The sequence below is a fragment of the Osmerus mordax genome, chromosome 5 (assembly GCF_038355195.1).
Source record: "Osmerus mordax isolate fOsmMor3 chromosome 5, fOsmMor3.pri, whole genome shotgun sequence".
In the NCBI taxonomy this organism is placed as follows: domain Eukaryota; kingdom Metazoa; phylum Chordata; class Actinopteri; order Osmeriformes; family Osmeridae; genus Osmerus; species Osmerus mordax.
This window is the reverse complement of record NC_090054.1, coordinates 22,313,508-22,337,316: the sequence shown is the minus strand read 5'-3', so window position 1 is coordinate 22,337,316 and position 23,809 is coordinate 22,313,508. Positions and strand designations below refer to the sequence as shown.

Sequence of the window (23,809 nt, the reverse complement as noted above, 5' to 3'; positions counted from 1 at the left end):
TAGCGAAAATACAAGAAAACAAGTGACATACCAGGCAACAAACCAAGACACAGAGACTATGAGCGATTCCTAATGAGACAAACAAGGTGCACTACTCTAAGGACCGAACCGGCCCTGTTGGAACCCACCAGCTACCTGCTCGCTGTTGGATTCTAACCTGAGTTTTTCTACTCTTAAACTTCTACTCTACACTCTAGGTTACAAAGGGTGCAGGCGGAATCGCTCCTAAACTGCTGTGTATAAAATGAGTTACTTACATGCTGAGGAGTATACCCATGGGTCTCTACTAACTAACCCTAACCCATGGGTCTCTACTCTATCTCCCTTCAAGAGGAACACGGTTAGACAAACGCCCAGCGTGACTCCATCCTCTCTCTGTACGCCATCACATTTAAATCCGACGACATCATCAACCTAATTTGGCCCGATCAGACACAGCCGCACCAGTTCCGGGAACATCAACGCCGGGGGGCGCACTCCTACGTCATTGCCGTCACAGGAACTCCTACAGAGACACGACATACACCCTAGAGGTAGGAGTAGGAGCCATAACACGTAGCATAGCATGGAGGAGTGAAATACATAGACCCAGATATGCTTTTCCATCTTTAATGTTGCCAATGTGGTAGTAACATTTGAACAGAACATTTTCAACTTGGTCCAGTAAAAAAAAAGAAAAACACTTGAATGATTTAATACTTTCAATTCCCAGCTTTCAATTCTCTTGTGTGAATTTAGTCTATCTTCCATCTACAGGAGATTACAGATTGCTAGTGGGTAATTTCAGAATCTTTTTTATTTCTTATATATAAATATCCAGAAATCATGTAATTTCAAATGCAAACCTAAGAAAGAGTAAATTGACTGGATAAAAACTGCACCAGCTACGTAAGAAAGGGATTAGACGACTATAAAATGTACAATATTTCAATTTTAACTTAATATTCACATTCATATATAAACCATACAAAACAAGGATCTTTCAAACCCACTAAAAATAGCTTTCTCTGTTACCTATGAAAGATCATTTTGAAATACATAATGGATTATTTATTCTTTATTATTGGCATCATTAATATCATTATTTATTTTGTACTATTTTTGTAGTTTTCAACTTTTTTATTCACTTTCAAAAAAACATAAGTCAATAAATTAACATGCTACCTCTGTCCCTGAAAGCCAAAAGTCCACTGTGTTACTGAGCGAGAGAGACAGGTGTGTCTGCAATGTGTTGGTCTGTGTAAGAACCTGCCCAACATGCCCTCTGTCCTCAAGAGAGAGCAAGGAGAGGGCTCATTATTCTGGAGCCCATACAAAAAATAATTCACTGTAAATATATAATATATATTTATACATATTTGAATATATTTACAGATATACCCAGCACTATACAGTTTACTGTGTATTGTTTTTCTCCATATGAATAATTGCATGGGTGTATCAAGAGAGTAAAGTAAAAAGAAATTAGACAATATTACAAAATAAACAAGAGGCAGTGTCTTTAGGCATTCTTCCCCTCAGTCCATCCATCTATATGTTTGTTAGTTAGGCTTTTCTTTCAATTCCATTTCTGTTTCTCTTCCTCTGTTTTCCGTTCCTTTTTCAGTTTATTAAGGTCCATCTTTCCTCTGGGAATAAACAAAGTCTTGGAATGCCAGCCAATGGAATGCAATCATGGAAGAAACATATTTCCAGAACTTTTGGAACAACAACAAGAGCTAAACAACTGAAGGGGTGGGGGCAGCAATCCAGGGCTGGGACTATCCAGGGGGTTGGGCTTGGGGGCGGGGCTATTAAAGGCAGGGCTATAAAGGGGCCAGCTCTTCATTCAGTCAGTCAAGGGGAACACTCTCAGGTCCCTGTTTTCTCCTTCAGCCCTTCAACACGTCTGTAAGAGCTTATGTATGACGGTGTGTGTGTGTTGACGTTGCCAGCAGCACTGTCACCTGCCCAGTCTTGTCCAGGTCCATTTGTCCATAAGATCCAGACAGGGGGGAAGAGGGGAGAGGAGGTTATGGAGGGGGGAGAAGGAGGAGGGAGGTGGTTGGAGGAGGAGGGGAGGTTATGGAGGGGGGAGAAGGAGAAGGGAGGTGGTTGGAGGAGGAGGCGTGGTGCAGGTTGGGGGGCTCATGTTTTGATGCCCCCGTTGATGTGCTGGTACTTAGGGAGGCCGGGCTCGTCCGCTAGAGGATCATGGGAGAACACAGAGTCGTCCCCGGAGGAGCAGGAGCTGCGCGTGTCTGGGAAGCTGGGAGAGTACTGCTCCGCTGGGGAGCACAGGTCCAGGTACTCCTGCAGACAGCAGGGAAAGACACACACACACGTGTTGAGGGGAAAGGGTTAGGGTTAGGGAGAAAGGAGATGAACACAGGGGAGGGTAGCCTGACAGCAAATAGAAATAAGATAAGAGAGACAGACAGACATGCACAGGTAGGGAGACAGACTGGGTACAGACAGACAGACAGTCTCCATATAGAGATGAAAGACATGGAGCGAGGGGTTCATCTTCATTATTGTATACACATGTAGATCCACACCAAGCCCCCCGGATGCTTCACATTAGAGTTGCCAATGCCAAGAGAGAAAATAATCATAAAATTGGACCCATATAAAAATATTTGTTATAATAATAGTTGATAAATGGTGCTGAAGGGAAAGTTCCACAGAGCAGGGCTGACCTCGTCTCTACAAAGTGATTCAATGTGTCTGGGCTAGTGAGACCATGGTGAGTCTACAGAGACAGAGAGGGAGAGAGAGAGGGTGGGAGAGAGGGAGGGGGGGTGGAGACAGGGAGGGAGGAGGAGGGAGGAAGGGAGAGAGGGGGAGATGGTGGGCGGGCGGGTTGGGGGGGTGGGCATGGAGCCAGGCACTGAGCTTCTCGTCACTCTGCAGCACAATCAAAACAAACCTGACATCTGAAATTGGAACGCAGGATTCAAGCAGCGCGGGAAGGCTGGAAAAAGTAAAAACGGCTGAAAAAATACCTCAGCACTATGGCAACACCCGCCAAGAACCCAGGGAAGCCTCAAACCCTACAATTCTGTTATTAATTTCTGACTTGATAAAGCATTTTGTGGTCAGCTTTTTTGATCTTTTCATCTTGGTCTCTGCTTTCTTTTTTTCAACATGTCTTTCGTGGCAGTTGTGGTTGTGAGGAGAGTTTCTGCTGTAGTCCAAAAGGAGCTGGCTTCCATTTTCCCAGCTCAACACAAGGAGGCTCACATTACCACAGAGCTCCACATCTGCCAGTGGTTTGGGGAATGGGGGGGGGGGAATGAAAAATGCGCTTTATTACATTTCAAAAGTTCAAACTCAAAATTGGGATTTTGGGACAACGTAGGCAGTCCATGGTTCCACCGAGCCCTGATAGACTTCCATTCACAGACCTCTTCAGCCAAGCCCTCTTCAGTGCCGAGCGGATATCTATGGGTTAGACCTGCTAGCTGCTGGGTTAGACCTGCTAGCTGCTGGGTTAGACCTGCTAGCTGCTGGATTAGACCTGCTAGCTGCTGGGTTAGACCTGCTAGCTGCTGGGTTAGACCTACTAGCTGCCTGGCTGTCTGAGACACTGTGAAAGGTGAACGATGGCACTACTCGTCTCAGGGATGTGGTGTGTGTGCGTGGTCTCACCTCGTTGGTGGCCAAGGTGAGGATGCGGTCCAGATCCTCTACTAGCTGCTTGAAGGTGGGCCTGTGAGAGGAGATAGCATGCCAGCAGTCTTTCATCATCATGTACCTGAGGAGAGGGAGGAGGGAGTGAGAGGAGAGGGGTTAACGGAAGCACTGTAGCCCTGTTGTCAGTACCGTCAGCTCTGGGGACTAAGGGTCCTGGGGACTACGGTGAATGAGAACATTGATGCAGAGCAGCCAGCTGACAAGGGCGTTAGGGGATGGCAGCGCATAGACCTGATAAAGACTGGGGGATGGGGAGACGTGTGTGTGACCGTGTGTGTGGCAGTGTGTGTGTGTGTGTGGCAGTGTGTGTGTGTGTGGCAGTGTGTGTGTGTGACCGTGTGTGTGTGTGTGGCAGTGTGTGTGTGGCAGTGTGTGTGTGTGTGTCTGTGTGAGTGCAGTGTCTTACAGCTCATTGGTGCAGTTGCCAGGCTTGTCCATGCGATGGCCTTCCTTCAGAAGCTTGAAGAGCTCCTCCACTGGGATGCCAGGGTAGGGAGACCCCCCCAGGGTGAAGATCTCCCACATCAGCACCCCGAACGACCAGCTACCGACATAAACACACACACACACACAGAACATTAGTGACTGATTGATGTATGTATGTCTGCCCATCCACCCCCCCCTCCCCCTCTGCTGGAGGGCAGCACCCCCCCTCCCCCTCTGCTGGAGGGCAGCACCCCCCCTCCCCCTCTGCTGGAGGGCAGCACCCCCCCTCCCCCTCTGCTGGAGGGCAGCACCCCCCCCCTCCCCCTCTGCTGGAGGGCAGCACCCCCCCCTCCCCCTCTGCTGGAAGGCAGCACCCCCACTCCCCCTCTGCTGGAGGGCAGCACCCCCCCCCTCCCTCTCTGCTGGAGGGCAGCACCCCCCCTCCCCCTCTGCTGGAGGGCAACACCCCCCCTCCCCCTCTGTTGGAAGGCAGCACCCCCCCTCCCCCTCTGCTGGAGGGCAGTGCCACCGGCACCAAGAGCTCACAGATAGCCTTTGTCCCTCCGAGCAGACAGGCACACTGAAGCCTTTGTCCAGTCACACGCCAGGCCAAGACAAACAGCGCCTACAGCAGACAGTGCTCCGGGGCCTGTGGTGATCGTTAGTTCACTGGTAACAACATCCTCTACTAAACTGTATCCGGTCCCCTCAGTTACCCTAACACCAAGCTGATTACATAAATCATCACGCTTATCTGCACAGAATAAACTGTCAGGCGACAGCTCACACTACGAGGGCTTATTTCTACAGAGCATCAATGAATGATCCTGGCAGTGGTGCGAATAACAAAGAGTGTATTATTACACACTCAGAGTGGCCAACACACACAGACACAAACACATCACACACTCCTATGTTAGTGACCCTATGAGGCCAGGCCAGACACTGCCTTTATGTACTCCTCTGGTTATCCATCCTCCCATCTGTTTATACCAGCAGCCTGGTTTGGTCCTGTCCTCATTCACAGGATCAGTACCAATGAAAAGAAATCTTGCCTGTATTTGCATTAATGGTGTGTTTCTAATCAAACATAAAGCCACACAGTCCTAAAGTGTACATACACAGTTGTAATGTTTAGTGATGACTAGAGAGTCAGGCAGCATAGCACAGCTTAGAGCATCACATACAGCAGGAGCTAGGCCTCTAGCAGGGGGTACATCCTGACTGACATTTACATTTAGTTATTTAGCAGACGCTCTTATCCAGAGCGACTTACAGTAAGTACAGGGACATTCCCCCCGAAGCAAGTAGGGTGAAGTGCCTTGCCCAAGGACACAAAATGACATAAGTCATTTTGCACGGCTGGGAATCAAACTGGCAACCTTCAGATTACTAGCCCGACTCCCTCACCGCTCAGCCATCTGACTCAGAGACATATACCTCTGAAGCACTTAGGCCTACAAAGCAACAGCATGTATATTTATGGTCCTTACAGAGAGAAAACCACATAAATATGAATTCAAAAAACCCTGATCGATATCCATACATCAGAAGGCTTTGATTCTGAACTGGTCGGGGGAGAGGGGCTGGGAGGAGGAGAGAGGAAGGAGAGGGAGATGGAGATGAAAGGTTGAGCGGCTGAAGGCTTTGAAAAGGGGGGGGGGGTTACCTAGCCCCTCCCCCTCGGTATATCAGACCCCCCACATGGCTTCACGGTAGCCTTACAACAGCCCTCTCCCTGGGCTAAGGGGCCAACTATGGCTCCCTGAACTCATCCAGGTCCCACCCAACACCACCATGTCCCCCTGGGTGCACCTGTCAAAAGAACACGGCACAGATTCCATTTGAATTAATGTATTAATTTAATCTGATGTCATGTATGGATTGTTTGTGCCTTTGGTTTGGTTTTCATGTAACCCCCCACCCCTCTAACACCCCCACTCCCCCCAAGGCCCAACGTGAAAAAGCCAATTACTAAAGTGAGTGATGTACCATCATTAGTGGTGAGCCAAGCACAAAGTGTTATGCTTGGACTGCCCCCCCCCCCAGGTCTCCCTGGATATTGATTGGAGGGATGCCCTGTGGGACAGCATTTGTTCACATAAATTATTTCCTGTAACAGATTGCTAAAGTGGGTGAGTGTGTTTGCTACCACGCTACATTGCTGTCTCCCAGCGGTTAGGGTTAGGGCTAGGTTGGGTTAGGGTTTGTGTTAGGGGAGACTTCCGAGAGGGGCAGGGAGGGGGGTTCTGGCCTCTTCCAGGGCCTTTGAAGCAGGGCAGATTAGTAACACGGCATTGGCTGCAAGTCTAGCGTGAAATCCTCACTTTCGCCACAGACTGGCCCCCTCCTCCTCTATCTCTCCCCATAACCTCACGTTCTACCCAAACACCTCCCTGGCCCCCTCCAGCCCCCGTCTACTCATCTCTTTCTCCCAGACTGAAAAACTATCTTCTTAACTCTACAACTGCAGTAAGAAGCCAGAGGTTGACTTCCACCTGTGTAATAATACGATCTCTCAATCACCCTGGGATCGGCGACGGTGACCCCGTCATCCTCTGCCAGGAACCTCGGGGTGACCATGGATGACGAGCTCTCCCTCACAGCCCACATTGCTGCGGTCTCCCGGTCGTGTAGATTCACCCTCTACAACATCTGGAAGATCAGGAGATACCTATCTGAGCATTCCACCCAGCTGCTAGTCCAAGCACTTGTCCTCTCCAAGTTGGACTACTGCAACTCGCTGCTCGCCGGTCTCCCAGCGGATTCAGAACGCGGCGGCCCGTCTGGTCTTCAATCTACCCAGACGCTCCCATGTTACCCCGCTCCTCATCTCCCTCCACTGGCTTCCCATCACGGCCCGTATCAGATTCAAGACTCTGGTACTGACCTTCCGAGCGGTGAACGGGACTGCACCCGACTACATCAAGTCTCTGCTCCAGCCTTACACCCCCCCCCCCCGCCACCTACGGTCTTCTTCTGACAACCGTCTGGTGGTCCCACCGCTCAAGAGCGCCCAGTCCCAACACAAGCTCTTCTCTTGTCTGGCCCCCCAATGGTGGAATTAACTCCCCACCTCCATCAGGGACACTGACTGTCTCCCCACCTTCAAGAAAAGGCTCAAGACGCACTTGTTCCGGGAGTACAACGGCACTTAGGAATGCTTGGCTGGACCTGATGTTAGTTTCCTCCAGGATCACAATGACTCGTATTGAGAGACTTGTTGCTCTTGTTGGTTAGTTGTAACGGTTTCAAATGCTTGTACTCGCTGTGAAATATTTTTACTGTTGATTGTTTTTTCTACAGGGAAACTCTTGCACTCTTGTGGGGAGTTTCATGTTGTTCAATTGTAACTGCATGCTCTTATGGTTCTTCCCTTTGGCACTTATTTGGTTTTCCACAATGTATGCTTCATGTTTTGGCTGCTCGCAATGTTTGGGGCCATCTCGTTGTTTATGATCATTGACCTGTGCACTTTTTGTAAAACTCTTTCTTGTAAGTCGCTTTGGATAAAAGAGTCTGCTCAATGAATAAATGTAAATGTGTGAAGGAGTGTTTGAGTGACAGAGAGAAGGAGAGAAACATGGAAGGAGAGAGACAGTAAGGTACTTACACGTCACTCTGGTGTGTGTACACTCGGTCAAACAACGCCTCTGGAGCCATCCATTTCACTGGGAGACGACCCTAAGCACACACACACACAGAGGGCAAGGGGTACCATACAATATGAACAGACATTCCTGCGGTCTTTAATTTCTTAGTCAGTCAGTATAGACAGGTCGCAGGGCAGCGCTCAGCTTCACAAGCAGACAGGCATCCAGAGAGAGACATGGTCCAGGACTAAGGTTGGGTTACTTTTAAAACAATTCCGATTCCGATTCTTGAAAACTGAAAAATGACATCAAAGAAAAGGCTTTTTTATAGAGTTTTATAGAATATATTAATGTTTTAAAGTAGCCTACTTAAATATATAATAAGTAAACCTAAGTCACCTAACACACAACTACAATAATTTAACAATAAATAACAGTTACACTATTAACAAGTAACAAAAAATAAATGTTGAGTTGGTATGCTAACTAAACCAGCTTCAAACTTTAGCACTTCTTTTGCAGAAAAATTACCATATTTGCCTTCTCTGGCAAGATACGACACCTCCTGACTTATGGCATGTTCTGCACAGGAGAAAACTCTCTCAGATGGTGTCGAAGAGGCCTGTACACACAGGTATGAGGCTGAAAGGGCAGACAAATTGGGGAGGCTGTCCCGGGACCAGGGACTGATGTCCGCAAGCTGTCGAACACGGTGCATCCCTCTGCTTTAGAAGTATCCGTGTGTCGCCGCAAGAGCAAGTGTAATACATCTACTAGCGATCACGTGCAGTGAATGGTTAATATGCTTTTACGTCCGTTTTGGTGAGCCCAAAGGGAAAATATGGATTTTGAAAGTAGCCTACATTTACAGTAGCTAGCTAACGGTAGACTACCGAGAAAGTGTGATATTTTTACGTCCGTTTCGGAGCGACAGAGGGAAAATATTTCAGTCGACACATTAAGTGGAACCTAAATGAGGAACCAAAATTTGCATTCTAATCCGGTCCGATTCCTACCGGTTGCGTAAGACCAGGTTCCATAGTGGAACCGGGTTTCGGTACCCAACCGTATCCAGGACTGGGGAGATAACCAGGTTCCAGAGAAGGAGGGACGAACAGGGGGGTGGATGGAGTGATGGACTCTTAAGACAATTAGACTCTCCTTCCACCTGACCTAGCTGGTGGTCAGGGGAGGAACTCACATTGGTGGTCTTCTTATAGTAGTCGATGTTGTGGACGTCTCTGGCCAGGCCAAAGTCTGCAATCTTCATGAAGTTGCTCTCCGTCACCAAGACATTCCTCGCTGCCAGGTCTCTATGGATACACTGAGGGAGGGAGGGAGGGAGGGAGGGGGAGGGAGGGAGGGAGGGAGGGAGGGAAGGAGGGAGGGAGGGAGGGAGGGAGGGAGGGAGGGGGAGGGAGGGAGGGGGAGAGGGAGGGAGGGAGGGGAGGGAGGGAAGGGAGGGAGGGAGGGGGAGAGAGAGGGAAAGGGGGGGGGAGGGAGAACATGATAAGGTTACTTCACTGCAATATGGCACCAAAATGGAGGGTGAACTTTGCTAGAAATTATGTTTATGAAGAATGTGAGGCCTCAGGAACACGTGAAGCAGTAGAGGGTTGACTGACCGGCATGAACTCACACACACACACACACACACACTAACACACACTACACACACACACGGCTTGTTTGTGAGCATAGCTGTGCGTGTAAGAGCATGTGTGGAAGCGAGTGAGTGTGTGTGTGCTCTGTCACATTCCAGCAGGGAGAGAGAGCGTGAGGGGAGTGTTGGGTTAACGTGTCTGTTCTCCCGCCGGCAGGACACTGGGAAAACACGTCTCTCCCCTCTCTCCCCACTTTGGTCTCACACAGCCTGCATGTGTGTGTGTGTGTGTGGATGTGTGTGTACCTTTTGTGAGGCGAGGTACTCCATCCCCCGGGCCACCTGGTAGGTGCAGGAGACCAGGTCCTTGAAGGTGAGCTGCTCATCAGGGCAGCGGGCGATGTCGTAGGAGTAGTCCATCCCTGGGGGCCGACGGGCGCGCAAGTACTCCCTCAAGTTCCCCTTGGAGGCGTACTCCACGATCACATACAGGGGCCCTGCACACACACATATATATATATTGGTGCTGTCAGTTAAACGGCGTTAACGCAAACCCATTTTAACTGCTTAAATTTTTTTATCGCAAGATTAACGTTCTTTTTGGCCTAGCAAACTTTGTAATCGTTAGAAAAACTACAACACCACACCGGATCTAGCTACACTGGAAACAAAACAACAGGCACGCCACACACACTTGTTTGGGCTTGCGAGCCGGCTAAAGAGTAGTAGACTAACGTTACGTTTAAGTGGATGGCAAGCGTGAGACGCCGAAATGGATGCCAATAAGATTCTGAATGGAAAGTTTACTTTTAAAAAGTTGCCAAATGGTTTCATTGACAAGACCAAAGTGATCTGTGTGTTTTGTTGTTGTGAGCTGAGCTATCATCGCAGCACATCCAGTCTGAAATACCCCTTGATGGCCAAGCACACCGCTAATGCGAATTCTCCGTCCCCTCGTCAAAGCCAGGCGATTGCACGAAGCAAGCCGATCCACTTTTCCATGTTGATAAGAGCATTAAAATGAGAAAAAATTATGGGAAAAAAAGAAATCAAGGGACATTTAGAATAGATAAAAATGTGCGATTAATTGCGATTAATTGTGAGTTAACTATGACATTGATGCGATTAATCGCGATTAAATATTTTTATCGTTTGACAGCACTAATATATATATATATAAACGTGCACATATATATATATATACACATAAACACATATACACACGTACATATATACATACACCAGTTTTTTGGTCTATCCCAGAGTGCCCCGACCATTCACTCCCATTCAAAATTGTGTTATTCCTAACCTGAAGCCCTGACCTAAACCTTTAATGTAATTCTAATTCTGACCCTAAAACAACCTGAAAAAAGCATTTGAGGTTCTGTGTCCCAGCAAAACGTTGTATGTTTTGTATGTTTCACCATACTTCTGAAGACATTCAGTTCCTATAAAGGTAGTTAAACAAGACCACACACGCACACACACACACTCACCATCCTGTGCGCACACACACACTCCCTCACCATCCTGTGTGCACATACACAAACACGAGCACGCACGCACACACACACACACGCACACACAAACACTCACCATCCTGTGTGCACACACACACACTCCCTCACCATCCTGTGTGCACACACACACACTCCCTCACACTCCTGTGCGCACACACACACACTCCCTCACCATCCTGTGCGCACACACACACACACTCCCTCACCATCCTGTGTGCACACACACACACACACACTCCCTCACCATCCTGCGTGCACACACACACTCCCTCACCATCCTGTGCGCACACACACACACACACACTCCCTCACCATCCTGTGTGCACACACACACACACACTTCCTCACCATCCTGTGTGCACACACACACACTCCCTCACCATCCTGTGTGCACACACACACACTCCCTCACACTCCTGTGTGCACACACACACACACACACTCCCTCACCATCCTGTGCGCACACACACACACACACCATCCTGTGCACACACACACACACTCCCTCACCATCCTGTGTGCACACACACTCCCTCACCATCCTGTGTGCACACACACACACTCCCTCACCATCCTGTGTGCACACACACACATACACACACTCCCTCACCATCCTGTGTGCACACACACACACACTCACCATCCTGTGTGCACGCCCCCAACAGGTTTATGATGTTTTTGTGCTTCCCAATCATTTTCATCATCTCCATCTCCGACACCAGGTCTGACAGGTCCTTCTCAGTGGCATCGTCTGCAGGGAGGAAAGACACTGTCAACACCACAGTCCTGACCCCTGACCCCAAGGGTGACCCCACTGTGACCCCCACGGTGCCAGCATAACTACTACTCTCTTCCATGGTTCGTTACACAGAATCATGACTGACTGACAGGATGGTCTAGTGTCATAGCACAGAGAGAGAGAGACCAGTCAGACCACAGAGACATCCTTTCAACGTTTTGGAGGAATTAAAGACAGCGGCTCAATCTGGGGTCGTTATCTCCGACCCAGGCTCTGTTTTCATGGGCCTGATTGAGCGAGGCAGTCAGACACATTCCTGCTCCCTCACTCTCTCCCTCCACCCTATTACCTACTAGCCCTCCACCTCCCTCCCTCCTTCTCTCCCTCCCTGTGAGATTCCTCTGCTCAGCCATTGCCAAGGTCCCCTGCACCCATCAATGCCCCCCCCAGACTGCGGGTGAACAGATGAGGTCAGCCATGTCCTTCGGACCCCCATGACCACGGCCTGTATAGCCCCACCCCCATGAGTGAGGTAAGGATTGGTGAGATGTGGTGAGGTGTGTGGTGAGGACTAGTGTGAAGTATGGTGAAGTGACGTGTGGTGAGATATGGTGAAGTGAGGTGTGGTGATATATGGTGAAGTGAGGTGTGGTGAGATATGGTGAAGTGAGGTGTGGTGAGATATGGTGAAGTGAGGTGTGGTGAGATATGGTGAAGTGAGGTGTGGTGAGATATGGTGAAGTGAGGTGTGGTGAGGAGTGGTGTGGTGAAGAAGGTGTGTGGTGAGGTGCACGTGGAGCCGGGTACACTTACAGAAGCGCCTACCTTTCAGCATCTTGACTGCTACGGTCACAGCCTCCTTGGGCTTCTCCTTGTCAATGCCCAGGGCCTCGGCCATCACCACCTGGCCAAAGCAGCCCTCCCCCAGGGGCTTGCCCAGGGTCAGCCTGGGGATGGGGGGGAAGGGGGGAAGAGAGGGGAGAGAGAAAGGTTATAGGGATGAATCACTGGGATCAGGGCCGGAAAACAAGCAAGATCTCAGCTGCTCTTTGGCAGCAAGAGACTACCCTGACTACTAACCCTAACCCTAACTCGAACAACACTAACAGGTACAGGAGCCACTTCCTCTCTCTCCACACCTCCCTCTCCCTCCCTCTCTTTCCCTCTTTCCACACCTACCTCTCTACACCTCTCTCACCCTCCCTCTCCCTCTCTCCCTCCCTTCCTCTCTCTCCACACCTCCCTCTCCCTCCCTCTCTTTCCCTCTTTCCACACCTCCCTCTCTACACCTCTCTCACCCTCCCTCTCCCTCTCTCCCTCTCTCCCTCCCTTTCTCTCTCTCCACACCTCTCTCTCCCTCCCTTTCTCTCTCTCCACACCTCTCTCTCCCTCCCTTTCCCTCTCTCCCTCCCTCTCCCTCTCTCAACATCTCCCTACCCCTCTCTCCCTCTCCCTCTCTTTATAGCAGACCAAAATAAACAGGTTTGAGAGACAGGGAGAGAGCGAGAGAGAAGGGGAGAGAGAGAGATGTAGAGAGGGGGACAGTTTTCCAATGTCCCTCCTTTGTGATTTAAACTCGAGTGCTTTATTGGGATAGTGTATGTGGACAGTGCCATGGATGATGAATGCCTGATAAGACTAGCAAGGTAGGAGAAACACCTCTCTCTAAATATGTCTGTCCTGACCTGTTCAATAGCTGCCTTTAACAAGTCCTTACACCACTTATGCTTGTCACATTACCCACAGGAGTGACCAGCTGTAAACCAGAGGGTTGTCACCACAGTACCTTGTGAATGCCTGCTGCTGATTGGCTGATCAGACTGCCCTCCCCTCATGGCCCTGCTCCTCTACAGAACCCTAGTTTGACTGGCAGGCGTAAGACCCGCCTCGTCTGGTGTGTGTAAATGTTGAGTGTGGCACTGAGGCCTGGTAACACAATCCCCCATCTGTCCTCACACCCAGCCCCGGCGCCATCAACAGCACCCTTTCTGCCCTCCCTCCACCACACATAATCAATGTTATTTTTCCTCCACAAACGTTAGCATTCCAGAATGTTCCACTACGATCCCTCAGGCTTTGTGAGATGACAAGGGAGGGAGGGAGGGAGGAGGAGACACAATTGCGTGTTAAAGACAGAAAGAGGATAGAAAGAGGGGGTGAGATATGCATAGAGGGATGCATGCAGAAACCCCCAAAAAACTAAATATTTATATATTTTCATTAGCACATCAAATTATCATGGCTGGTGACTTTCTCTGGCCCTAACACACTGTCAAACTCTCTGGTGAGGAAGGGTCTGAGAGCTTGGTCCATATGGTCAAACTCTCACACAAACACAACTACACTGTCAAACTCTCACACAAACACAACCACACTGTCAAACTCTCACACACACCCTGTAGGCCTCTAACCCTGTAGGACTCTGACCCTGTAGGCCTCTGACCCCGTAGGCCTCTGACCCTAGTAACTGTAGGCCTCTAACCCTGTAGGACTCTGACCCTGTAGGCCTCTGACCCTGTAGGCCTCTGACCCTGTAGGCCTCTAACCCTGTAGGACTCTGACCCTGTAGGCCTCTAACCCTGTAGGACTCTGACCCTGTAGGACTCTGACCCTGTAGGTCTCTGACCCTGTAGGCCTCTAAACCTGTATAACCCTGACCGGTGTATGTGTGTGAGGTGTGGGGGTGTATGCGTGTGTGTATGTGTGTGTATGTGTGTGTGTATGTGTGTGAGAGTATGTGTGTGTGTATGTGTGTGTGTGTGTGTGTGTGTGTGTGTGTGTGTGTATGTGTGTGAGAGTATGTGCGTGTGTATGTGTGGGGGTGTCAGATTACCGAGTAATGACTCACTGTACTCCATCACTGGTTAATCATTACAGTGCTGCGTTTTAACGACACACTTCACACACCTTTGGAGCTGCTATCACAGCCCCCCACAGCCCCCCACAGCTCTCCACAGCTCCCCACAGCCCCCCTCATCCTCCCACAGCCCCCCTCAGCCCCCCACAGGCCTGACATAACACTTCCTGTTAGCACACTACAAAGGAAATGTTAATTAAAGCCAAATTAGCCACAAGCTATCGCTGGGCCAAACTAGACTTGACTGTAATATGCTGTAACCTTGACCTGGCTGGATACAGAACAATACATGGGGTTTACTTGTTTTTATCCTGAAATGTCATATTGTTGGAAAGGTCTATGCCCACACACATACTCCATTGTCCTTCCACCCAACACCTTCCGATCCCTCCCCCCTCACCTGTCTCTGGAGAACTCCCAGCGGGGGTCCTCCGGGACATCGTACTCGGGGATGGGATCGTCGTGGGCAGAGCTTCGGCGTGTTGTGATGCGTACTAGCGGCGTGCTGGAGCTCATGGAGGAGCTGGAGTCAGCAGACACCTGCAAGAGGACATGGCTGATCACCTGGGTCTGCACAACACAGAGGAAGAGCTACAAAGGCATGACTAGAGGGGCGTGTGTGTGTGAGGTGGGGGGCATGTGGGGGGGGGAGTTGAGAGTGGGCGGGATGGGCGTATGTGCAAGACTGGTAATAATTCCCGTAACTTGAATGTCACATTTTCACAATAGATGTCTTTAGAGTATTTCAGTATTGCTCCAATCAAACAGCGATCAGAGCCCTCGGCGCCAAGCAGGAGACCTGCAGCCAGGGTGACCAGGTCAGTTCATCAGTCCTCTCCTCCTTCCGGCCTCACCTTTCCTTGGCACTGGACGCCTCTGTCCCAGGACTGCTGGGGTTCTCTGCAGCCATTAGGGAGAGGATGCACTCACCAGGAAGATGCTAGCGGAGGCCCTAGCTAGCGTAGGTGCTAGCTAGCAGTGCTAACCAAACAGCAAGGGGAGGGCTGAGGGCCGGTGCTAATCGTTAGCTGCTCTCCCATGCAGGATACCTCAACACTTGGTGTCCCTACCCTAGATAGCTCTCTCTGCATAGCTTTCAAATCAGCAGAACTCAAACACAGAGCAAGATTCAATACTTTTATACATTATTTTAGTATTCAGTTCCGTTAACTGTGTTTGTGTCAACAGACCAGTTTTTTGTTCTCTAAAGACTAGTCTCAGTGTGTGTATAGACTACGTGTGTGTGTGTGTGTGTGTGTGTATGGAGCGTGACCTTCCTCTAGGGGTGTTAGATGCCTTTGGAACTCTTTATCTACTTTCTGTTACCTGGCGGCGGAGGGGGATCTGCTTGCTCAGCTTGTGAACGGCAGGCTGACCCCCGAAGTCTGGCTTCTTGGCTGTGTTCCTCATCCTGCACACCACCACGATCACCACCATGCATGCGATCAGGAACACGCCCACGCAGTAGATACCAATCTCCACATAATCCGGAGAGGTCAGGCCGGTGACGGGCTCGTCTGTGTTGGCTGCAGGAGGAGGTCAGGAGGAGGAGGTCAGGAGTAGGAGGAGGTCAAGAGGAGGAGGAGGTCAGGAGGAGGAAGAGGTCAAGAGGAGGAGGTCAAGAGGAGGAGGAGGAGGTCAAGAGGAGGAGGAGGTCAAGAGGAGGAGGTCAAGAGGAGGAGGAGGTCAAGAGGAGGAGGAGGTCAGGAGGAGGAGGAGGTCAAGAGGAGGAGGAGGTCAGGAGGAGGAGGTCAAGAGGAGGAGGTCAGGAGGAGGAGGAGGTCAAGAGGAGGAGGAGGTCAGGAGGAGGAGGAGGTCAAGAGGAGGAGGAGGTCAGGAGGAGGAGGTCAAGAGGAGGAGGAGGTCAGGAGGAGGAGGTCAGGAGGAGGAGGAGGTCAGGAGGAGGAGGTCAAGAGGAGGAGAGGTCAGGAGGAGGAGGTCAAGAGGAGGAGGAGGTCAAGAGGAGGAGGAGGTCAGGAGGAGGAGGAGGTCAAGAGGAGGAGGAGGTCAAGAGGAGTAGGAGGTCAGGAGGAGGAGGAGGTCAAGAGGAGGAGGAGGTCAGGAGGAGGAGGTCAAGAACAGGAGGAGGTCAGGAAGAGGAGGTCAAAAGGAGGTCAAGAGGAGGTCAAGAGGAGGTCAGGAGGAGGAGGTCAAGAGGAGGTTAGGAGGAGGAGGTCAGGAAGAGTAGGTCAGGAGGAGGTCAGGAGGAGGAGGAGGTCAGGAGGAGGAGGTCAAGAGGAGGAGGAGGTCAGGAGGAGGTGGTCAGTCTTGCCTACGAGAGACCACACAGGGACGGAACAGCTCACACACACACAAGTATAAACACGCACACACCCTAGACATGAACACACAAACCTTATGCATGAACAGACACGCACACCCTTCAGGTTAACAACATGGTATATCTAATAGACAAACAAGAACAGACTAACAATAGTAATGACGACACAAGCACACACACACACAGGGACAAATGGAACATAAATAATGAAATCACCAGATGGACAAACATAAACAACAAGAAAAAGTGTGTAAACCTGACCCTCCTACTCTCTCCTACTCTCTCCTCCTCTCTCCTACTCTGTCCTACTCTCTCCTACTCTCTCCTACTCCCCCCTCCTCTTCATCAAGCAGCTAAGACCCAGGGCAGGTAAACAGGACCCAGGGCAGGTAAACAGGACCCAGGGCAGGTAAACAGGACCCAGGGCAGGTAGACAGGACCCAGGACAGGTAGACAGGACCCAGGGTAGGTAGACAGGACCCAGGGCAGGTAGACAGGACCCAGGGTAGGTAGACAGGACCCAGGGTAGGTAGACAGGACCCAGGGCAGGTAGACAGGACATGGAACTGACCATAGAAGGGAAGTGTGTTGGAAAGGAGTGCTTCTTGACTGAGCTCTGTATTCAGCCTGAGCTGATATCTGCTCTCTATGCCACACACACACACACACACACGTGTATGGAACAATACATGCATCACTTCAGACCGCAGGTGAGTGAGTGGTGTCCTTTGTGGTTGTGTATGGCCTAAGCTTCCTGTGGAGGGAATGGTCTGTGTGTGTGTGTGTGTGTGTGTGTGTGCGTGTGTGTGTGTGTGTGTGTGTGTGTGTGTGTGTGTGTGTGCGCACTATAGCAGCCTGTTCCATTATGCATGTCTGTCATCCAGGCCACACACACACCTCATGTGAGGTGGTGGTTTAATCCATGTAGGACCTTCCTGAACCACTGTCCCTCAACCTCGGCACACACACACCTCACAAACTAACTGGCACCATAGATGCACTCCAAGAGGGCAACAAATACATCATATTATTCCAGATAAAATCCCTTGACTGTGATTAGGATTGGTTGTTTTTAGATAAAACCGGGGTGTTATTTCTGTGGACACTAGGGGTGTTTCTTTAGCAGTTGTGTGTTTAGGTTAGAGTCTAGCTGCCTCCCTTCTAACTGGTGCCCAGACATATTGCTCAGCCTAAATACATGTAGATGTGTTGAGGTTGGCTGTGACTTTGTTGCGTTGACTGAACACAGCCTGTCTGCTCTGCTCTGTTACACACTGACTTGACACGGACAAACAGACAGACAGATAGATAGGAAATGTACAATACACACATACACACAATAGTAACAAACATCTTAAACATACATGCTCACACACACATACACACACAAAACATTTACAAACACCTTAAACAGACGCATACAGATATGATTCATTCTCCGATATGATTCATTCTTAATTCTTCATGAAGAATTAAGATAAATGAAATGAATGATCAGAGCCAGGACTGGAGGCTTGTAGGGCATTCAGACAGACACACAGACATGCTACCTTGTCAAGATGAGGGAGAGAGACAGGGAGACAGACAGGGAGAGAGACACATGAAGAAGGGAAGGAGGAAGGCAGCCCTCTGTGGAGCATGGAGACACTTGAGATCTTCTGGCCAGGCAGGCTTCCGGTCACAGTTATAATCAGCCCAGTCCAGCCTTCTGGCCAAGGCTTTCAACAGGTCGCACATATAGATAAGAGAATATATATTCTCTCCCATTTCACTGGACTGGAAATTGCATGTGCTAGTTCATCAGAGTAATTTAATATAATCTAAAATTGGAGTTTGTGTCTTCCACTCCAGAGGGGCTGCTTGCCTTCTGTTTTCATGGAAATAACATGAACCCACGGGAGATATGGAGAGGAGGAGGGCAGGGGAGGGAAGGAGGAGGAGGAGGCAGAGGAGGATGGAGAGGATGGAGAGGATGGAGAGGGAGAGGAGGGAGAGGAGGAGGGTGAAGACAGAATGTGAGGGTATATACCTGGAAGCACCGTCAACCAAGCAGTGTGATAGGAGATCCCAATAGAATTACCAGCCAAGCACGTATACTCCCCAGCATCCTCCAGAGTTACATTGGGCAAGAAGAGGACTTCAATCTCCTTATCCGTGGTGTTAACACCTGCGGTCTGGGAGAGGGGGAGGAGGACGAGGAGGAGGAAGAAGAGGAGGAAGAAGAGGAGCAGGAGGAAGAAGAAGGAGTATAGCAGGACGAGGAGGTCAGAGATTGAAGGAAGGGTGAAAAGAGGGGAGGGAGAGGGGAGGGGAAAAGGAGGAGGAGGAAGCAGAGAGATACAGTGAGACCCAGAACACCAGGAGAGAGAGGGGCTGGATGACGTCCTTCATCCTCCATAAAGATGGGAGCTTCCAAGGGGGAGTGGAGGGCATACAAAACAAACATACCCTGTAGAGAAGACATAGACACCCTGTACCAGCACATTAGGAGAGAAGACAACACTGTCAGGTCCCTTCACCAACCAACCAATGAGCAGTTCACCGTTGACCTGGTTACATGCACAGGAACACACAGACACACACACAGACACACAAACAGACACACACACCAAGGGGAGAGACATGGAGAGCACCCTACTGCAGCACACAACACCCTGCCAGGTGAAAGAGGAGTAGAGAGAGAACAACAGGTAGATGGAGGGAGAGAGAGAGAGAGAGACAGCGAGAGAGAGAGCGAGATTGAGAGAGAGAGAGAGAGAGAGAGAGAGAGAGAGAGAGAGAGAGAGAGAGAGAGAGAGAGAGAGAGAGAGAGAGAGAGAGAGAGAGAGAGAGAGAGAGAGAGAGAGAGAACGAGGGAGAGGGAGGGGGGGTGGAAGGAAGTGTGGCAGGATGTGGGTGTGCAAACCCAGAGGTGTTTCCATGGCAGCAGTCACAGTAGAGCAGCTGAGATAGTAGGAGAGAACCCAGGACCAGACCACCAGGACCAGAACCAGGACCAGACCACCACAGCACACCAGCAGGTCAGTGACAGGAGAGGCCAGCAGGGAGCAGGGTCAGGGGTCGAGGTTCAGGGGTCTGTTACCTGGGATCACCGTCAGCCAGCCAGACTGGCTGACGTCTCCTATATAGTTGGAGACTTTACAGGTGTACTCCCCCGCATCCTCCTCCGTCACGTTGGACAGGGTCAGCACCTCCACGTCAGAGCTGTTTATGCCCGAGCGCTGGTGGCCACGCATGCACACACACACACACACACAGGGCAGCAAAGGGACATAAGCCTGTTACTCTCCAAGCTGTGCAGAGTAGCAGGCTGGTCGAAGGGCCCCAGAAGAACACAGTCAGGTTCAGGTACATGAAGCTAAACTTCCTCTTGAAGAAAACCAGATTTTAAAACAAGTTTAAAAACATCTACATACATATACACCTCTTCAACTGCAAACACAGTTTCTGTAATCAAATGTTAAGGTGAGAAAACAAAAATGGAGTGGCTAGGTAGGTCAGGTAACCAGAGAGAGGCTAGGTAGGTCAGGTAACCAGGTATCACAGGTACGCCTGTCCCTCCTTGTCTCCCAGGAGCAGCCAGTGAGAGGTGGGATCCTACCTTGAGCACGCGTACGTAAGGGTGGCCGTCCGGACCCACATGGCTCCCGTTCTTCTGGATGTGCTGCAGCCACTGGATGTGGGGCTGGGCGTCGCTGTACACCTTGCACACGAAGCGGGCATCCTCCCCCACGTGGACTGTGGTGTTGGCCGGAAGCCCTGCCTGCAGGATGGGTCTGTGAGGGGAGCGCTCTGAGGAACACAGAAACAGGAGGGGGGGTTAACTGGAGTGCAGTGTGTGTGTTTGTGTGTACGTGTGTGTATGGGTATTTACATTTACATTTATTCATTTAGCAGACGCTTTTATCCAAAGCGACTTCCAAGAGAGAGCTTTACAAAGTGCATAGGTCACTGATCATAACAACAAGATAGCCAAAAAACATCGCGAGTAGCCAAAACATGAAGCACACATTGTGAACAACCAAAGTAAGTGCCAAAGGGAAGAACCATAAGAGCATGTAGTTAAACAAGTCACAACCAAACAACATGAACAGCTATAAGTGCAAGTGTACCTGTGGAAAAAAGCAAGCAACAGTAATAAAACAATATATCACAGCGAGAACCAAAAATTTAAATCAGTTACCACTAACCACAAGAGCAACAAGTCTCTAAGCAAGAGTCATTGTATGGTATGTGTGTATAGGTGTGTGTATGTGAATGTCGCAGCAGGTTAGATTTGTCACAGCCCCATATCTCTTATCCTGGTGAGCGTTAGGTCTCCTGGAACAAGCGGAGAGAGTTATCTTTCTGATAAGACGTTGACACGGCCATGTTTGGAGACAAACTGGATGTTGTTGAGCACAGGTTTTCTGTAGCCTCACTGTGTGTGTTTGTGAGTAGGTGTGTGTGTATAGGTGTGTGTATAGGTGTGTATTCAAGTGTGTGTGCATGTGTGTATAGGTGTGTGTGTGTGTATGTGTGTGTATGTATGTGTGTGTGTGTGTGTGTGTGTGTGTGTGTGTGTGTGTGTGTGTAAGGCCATGTTAGGAGCTCTAAAACACATCAAGCAGTCTGACATGTAAGAACTGGAGTTGAGCTGTGGGTTGCTAAGCCTGAGGCAGCCTGACTGAGGCAGCCTGACTGAGGCAGCCTGACTGAGGCAGCCTGACTGAGGCAGCCTGACTGAGGCAGCCTGACTGAGGCAGCCTGACTGAGGCAGCCTGACTGAGGCAGCGTCAGGGCTTGTCTTGGAGAGAGAACCCCCTCCATTCCCCCACACACTCAAACTATCTGCATTCTTTTGCAAGCAAACATTTGGCCTGCAAATCCAAACAGAGCAAAACCTGTAGAACAAAGACCTCTTTCACACACTCTCCTGCCTCCACTATCACCGCACAGCCCTCCCCCCTTTGACAGCACCCCCTGCTGCCACACACACACATCCATACAAAAATGACGTCACTCCATCCAGGGCAGTAGGGGAGGGGAGGCGCAGGGGATCATTTGAAGAAGGAGGGATTAAATATAAGGAAGGAGGTGAGAAAGGAGAGGAGAGAAGGCTGAGGGGGTATTAGAGGAAGGAATAAAGAGATCACAATAGATGAAAAAAGAGAAGAGTTCTAGTGCAGGAGGAGAGAAAGGTAGAGACTCTCCTCATGAGCCCAGTCTGTTCTCCACCAGGACTCAGATCAGAGGCTCCACCCTCCTCCTCCCCCTCTCCCTCCACCCCCTCCTCCCCCTTCTCTCCCTCTCTCCTCCTCCCTGCACATTCCTAGGGCTCATGGTGTTTGTTGTCTCTCTCTCTTTCCCCCTCTATCCCTCCCTCTCTCTCTTTTCTCTTTCACATGCCTCATTTCTCTCTTCACACAGTATTGTAGGAGAAAGGGAGTAGGGTAGCCAAACCCTCACTCTCTCACCACCAGTATTTACAACCAGACAGACCTGAACGCTAGCTGTCTACTGTAGGTTTACAATTCCACAAAAACACTACATTTAAGTTTAATATGAAAAGATAAATACTTGTGGGGTTTCTAAATGCAAAAAAGAGTTCAGACTTGCTAACACAGATCTAACTTCTGTCTGAACAAGAACTGTATACAGTAAATACTTTGTTCAAAATAGAGATGTTGGACCAACAAGTCTGGACGAGGCTCCCTGGACTGCGAGAGAGAAAACAGGCTGCATGGCTCGGACGAACCTGCTAACAATACAGATCTGTAGAGCAACTCAGTTAAAAATAGAGAAAGGGGTTTGGTGGGGGAGGAGGTCAAAAGCGTTTCCTTAAAGGCCGATTGACCCCGAACAAGAGAACTACAGTGACCCACTGAATAAGGGACAGAGACATACGGGCGGAGATGGAGAATGAGGGAAAAAGTTCAACGGAGGGAGAGGAAAGCAGAGGTATTTGAAAACCACAACCATGTTCCGCTTTCTCTGCTACCACATGAAACACTCCCCACAACCGACCAGGCGGAACTGTTGGGGTTTACAGTGACACACACACACACACACACACACACACACACACACACACACACACACACACACAGCAGGGGCTCTACACAGTGTTGCCTTAAAGCAGACATGAGGAAACACACACACACACACACACACACGGTTGAGAGGGACAGGCAGTGACAGATATAAACATAAAAACAGGAAGGGAGACAGAGGCACACCTGGCTGGTAACAGTGAAGGTTGGAGGGGTTAGAGGGGTTAGGGTTAGGTTAGGGTTAGGGTTAGGGTTAGGTGTGGGGTTAGGGTTAGGGTTAGGGTTAGAGGGGGATCTCAGTAACAGTGAGGGTTAGGGTTAGAGGGGATCTCAGTAACAGTGAGGGTTAGGGTTAGAGGGGATCTCAGTAACAGTGAGGGTTAGAGGGGGATAGCAGTAACAGTGAGGGTTAGGGTTAGAGGGGGATCTCAGTAACAGTGAGGGTTAGAGGGGGATAGCAGTAACAGTGAGGGTTAGGGTTAGAGGGGGATAGCAGTAACAGTGAGGGTTAGGGTTAGAGGGGGATAGCAGTAACAGTGAGGGTTAGAGGGGGATAGCAGTAACAGTGAGGGTTAGGGTTAGAGGGGGATAGCAGTAACAGTGAGGGTTAGGGTTAGAGGGGGATCTCAGTAACAGTGAGGGTTAGAGGGGGATAGCAGTAACAGTGAGGGTTAGAGGGGGATAGCAGTAACAGTGAGGGTTAGAGGGGGATAGCAGTAACAGTGAGGGTTAGAGGGGGATAGCAGTAACAGTGAGGGTTAGAGGGGGATAGCAGTAACAGTGAGGGTTAGAGGGGGATAGCAGTAACAGTGAGGGTTAGAGGGGGATAGCAGTAACAGTGAGGGTTAGAGGGGGATAGCAGTAACAGTGAGGGTTAGGGTTAGAGGGGGATCTCAGTAACAGTGAGGGTTAGGGTTAGAGGGGGATCTCAGTAACAGGGTTAGGGTTAGAGGGGGATCTCAGTAACAGTGAGGGTTAGGGTTAGAGGGGGATAGCAGTAACAGTTAGGGTTAGAGGGGGATAGCAGTAACAGTGAGGGTTAGAGGGGGATCTCAGTAACCTCATCTCCTGTCCTGCTCTCAG

At 50.0% G+C, this 23,809-nt stretch overlaps 1 protein-coding gene across 8 annotated transcripts in view; it reads right to left on the bottom strand.

Annotated features, from left to right (window-relative positions):
• Positions 1–595: 595 nt before the first annotated feature.
• The window catches only part of fgfr2 (fibroblast growth factor receptor 2), a 43,803-nt gene continuing 20,589 nt past the window's right edge, over positions 596–23,809 (bottom strand). For 3 of the 8 annotated variants that reach the window (XM_067236064.1, XM_067236071.1, XM_067236072.1), the window contains 12 exons: positions 20,296–20,486; positions 18,724–18,868; positions 15,734–15,939; positions 14,814–14,953; positions 12,370–12,503; positions 11,458–11,568; positions 9,604–9,794; positions 8,896–9,018; positions 7,715–7,785; positions 4,082–4,219; positions 3,631–3,736; positions 596–2,292 (listed from right to left, as the gene is read on the bottom strand). In XM_067236064.1, coding sequence (XP_067092165.1) covers positions 2,128–2,292; positions 3,631–3,736; positions 4,082–4,219; positions 7,715–7,785; positions 8,896–9,018; positions 9,604–9,794; positions 11,458–11,568; positions 12,370–12,503; positions 14,814–14,953; positions 15,734–15,939; positions 18,724–18,868; positions 20,296–20,486 — 1,721 coding nt within the window. In that variant the 3' untranslated portion in view covers positions 596–2,127. Of the gene's footprint in view, positions 2,293–3,630; positions 3,737–4,081; positions 4,220–7,714; positions 7,786–8,895; positions 9,019–9,603; positions 9,795–11,457; positions 11,569–12,369; positions 12,504–14,813; positions 14,954–15,733; positions 15,940–18,723; positions 18,869–19,776; positions 19,916–20,295; positions 20,487–23,809 lie in introns of all 8 variants that reach the window. The other 5 variants (XM_067236066.1, XM_067236070.1, XM_067236067.1 and 2 more) reach the window with 5 other exon arrangements.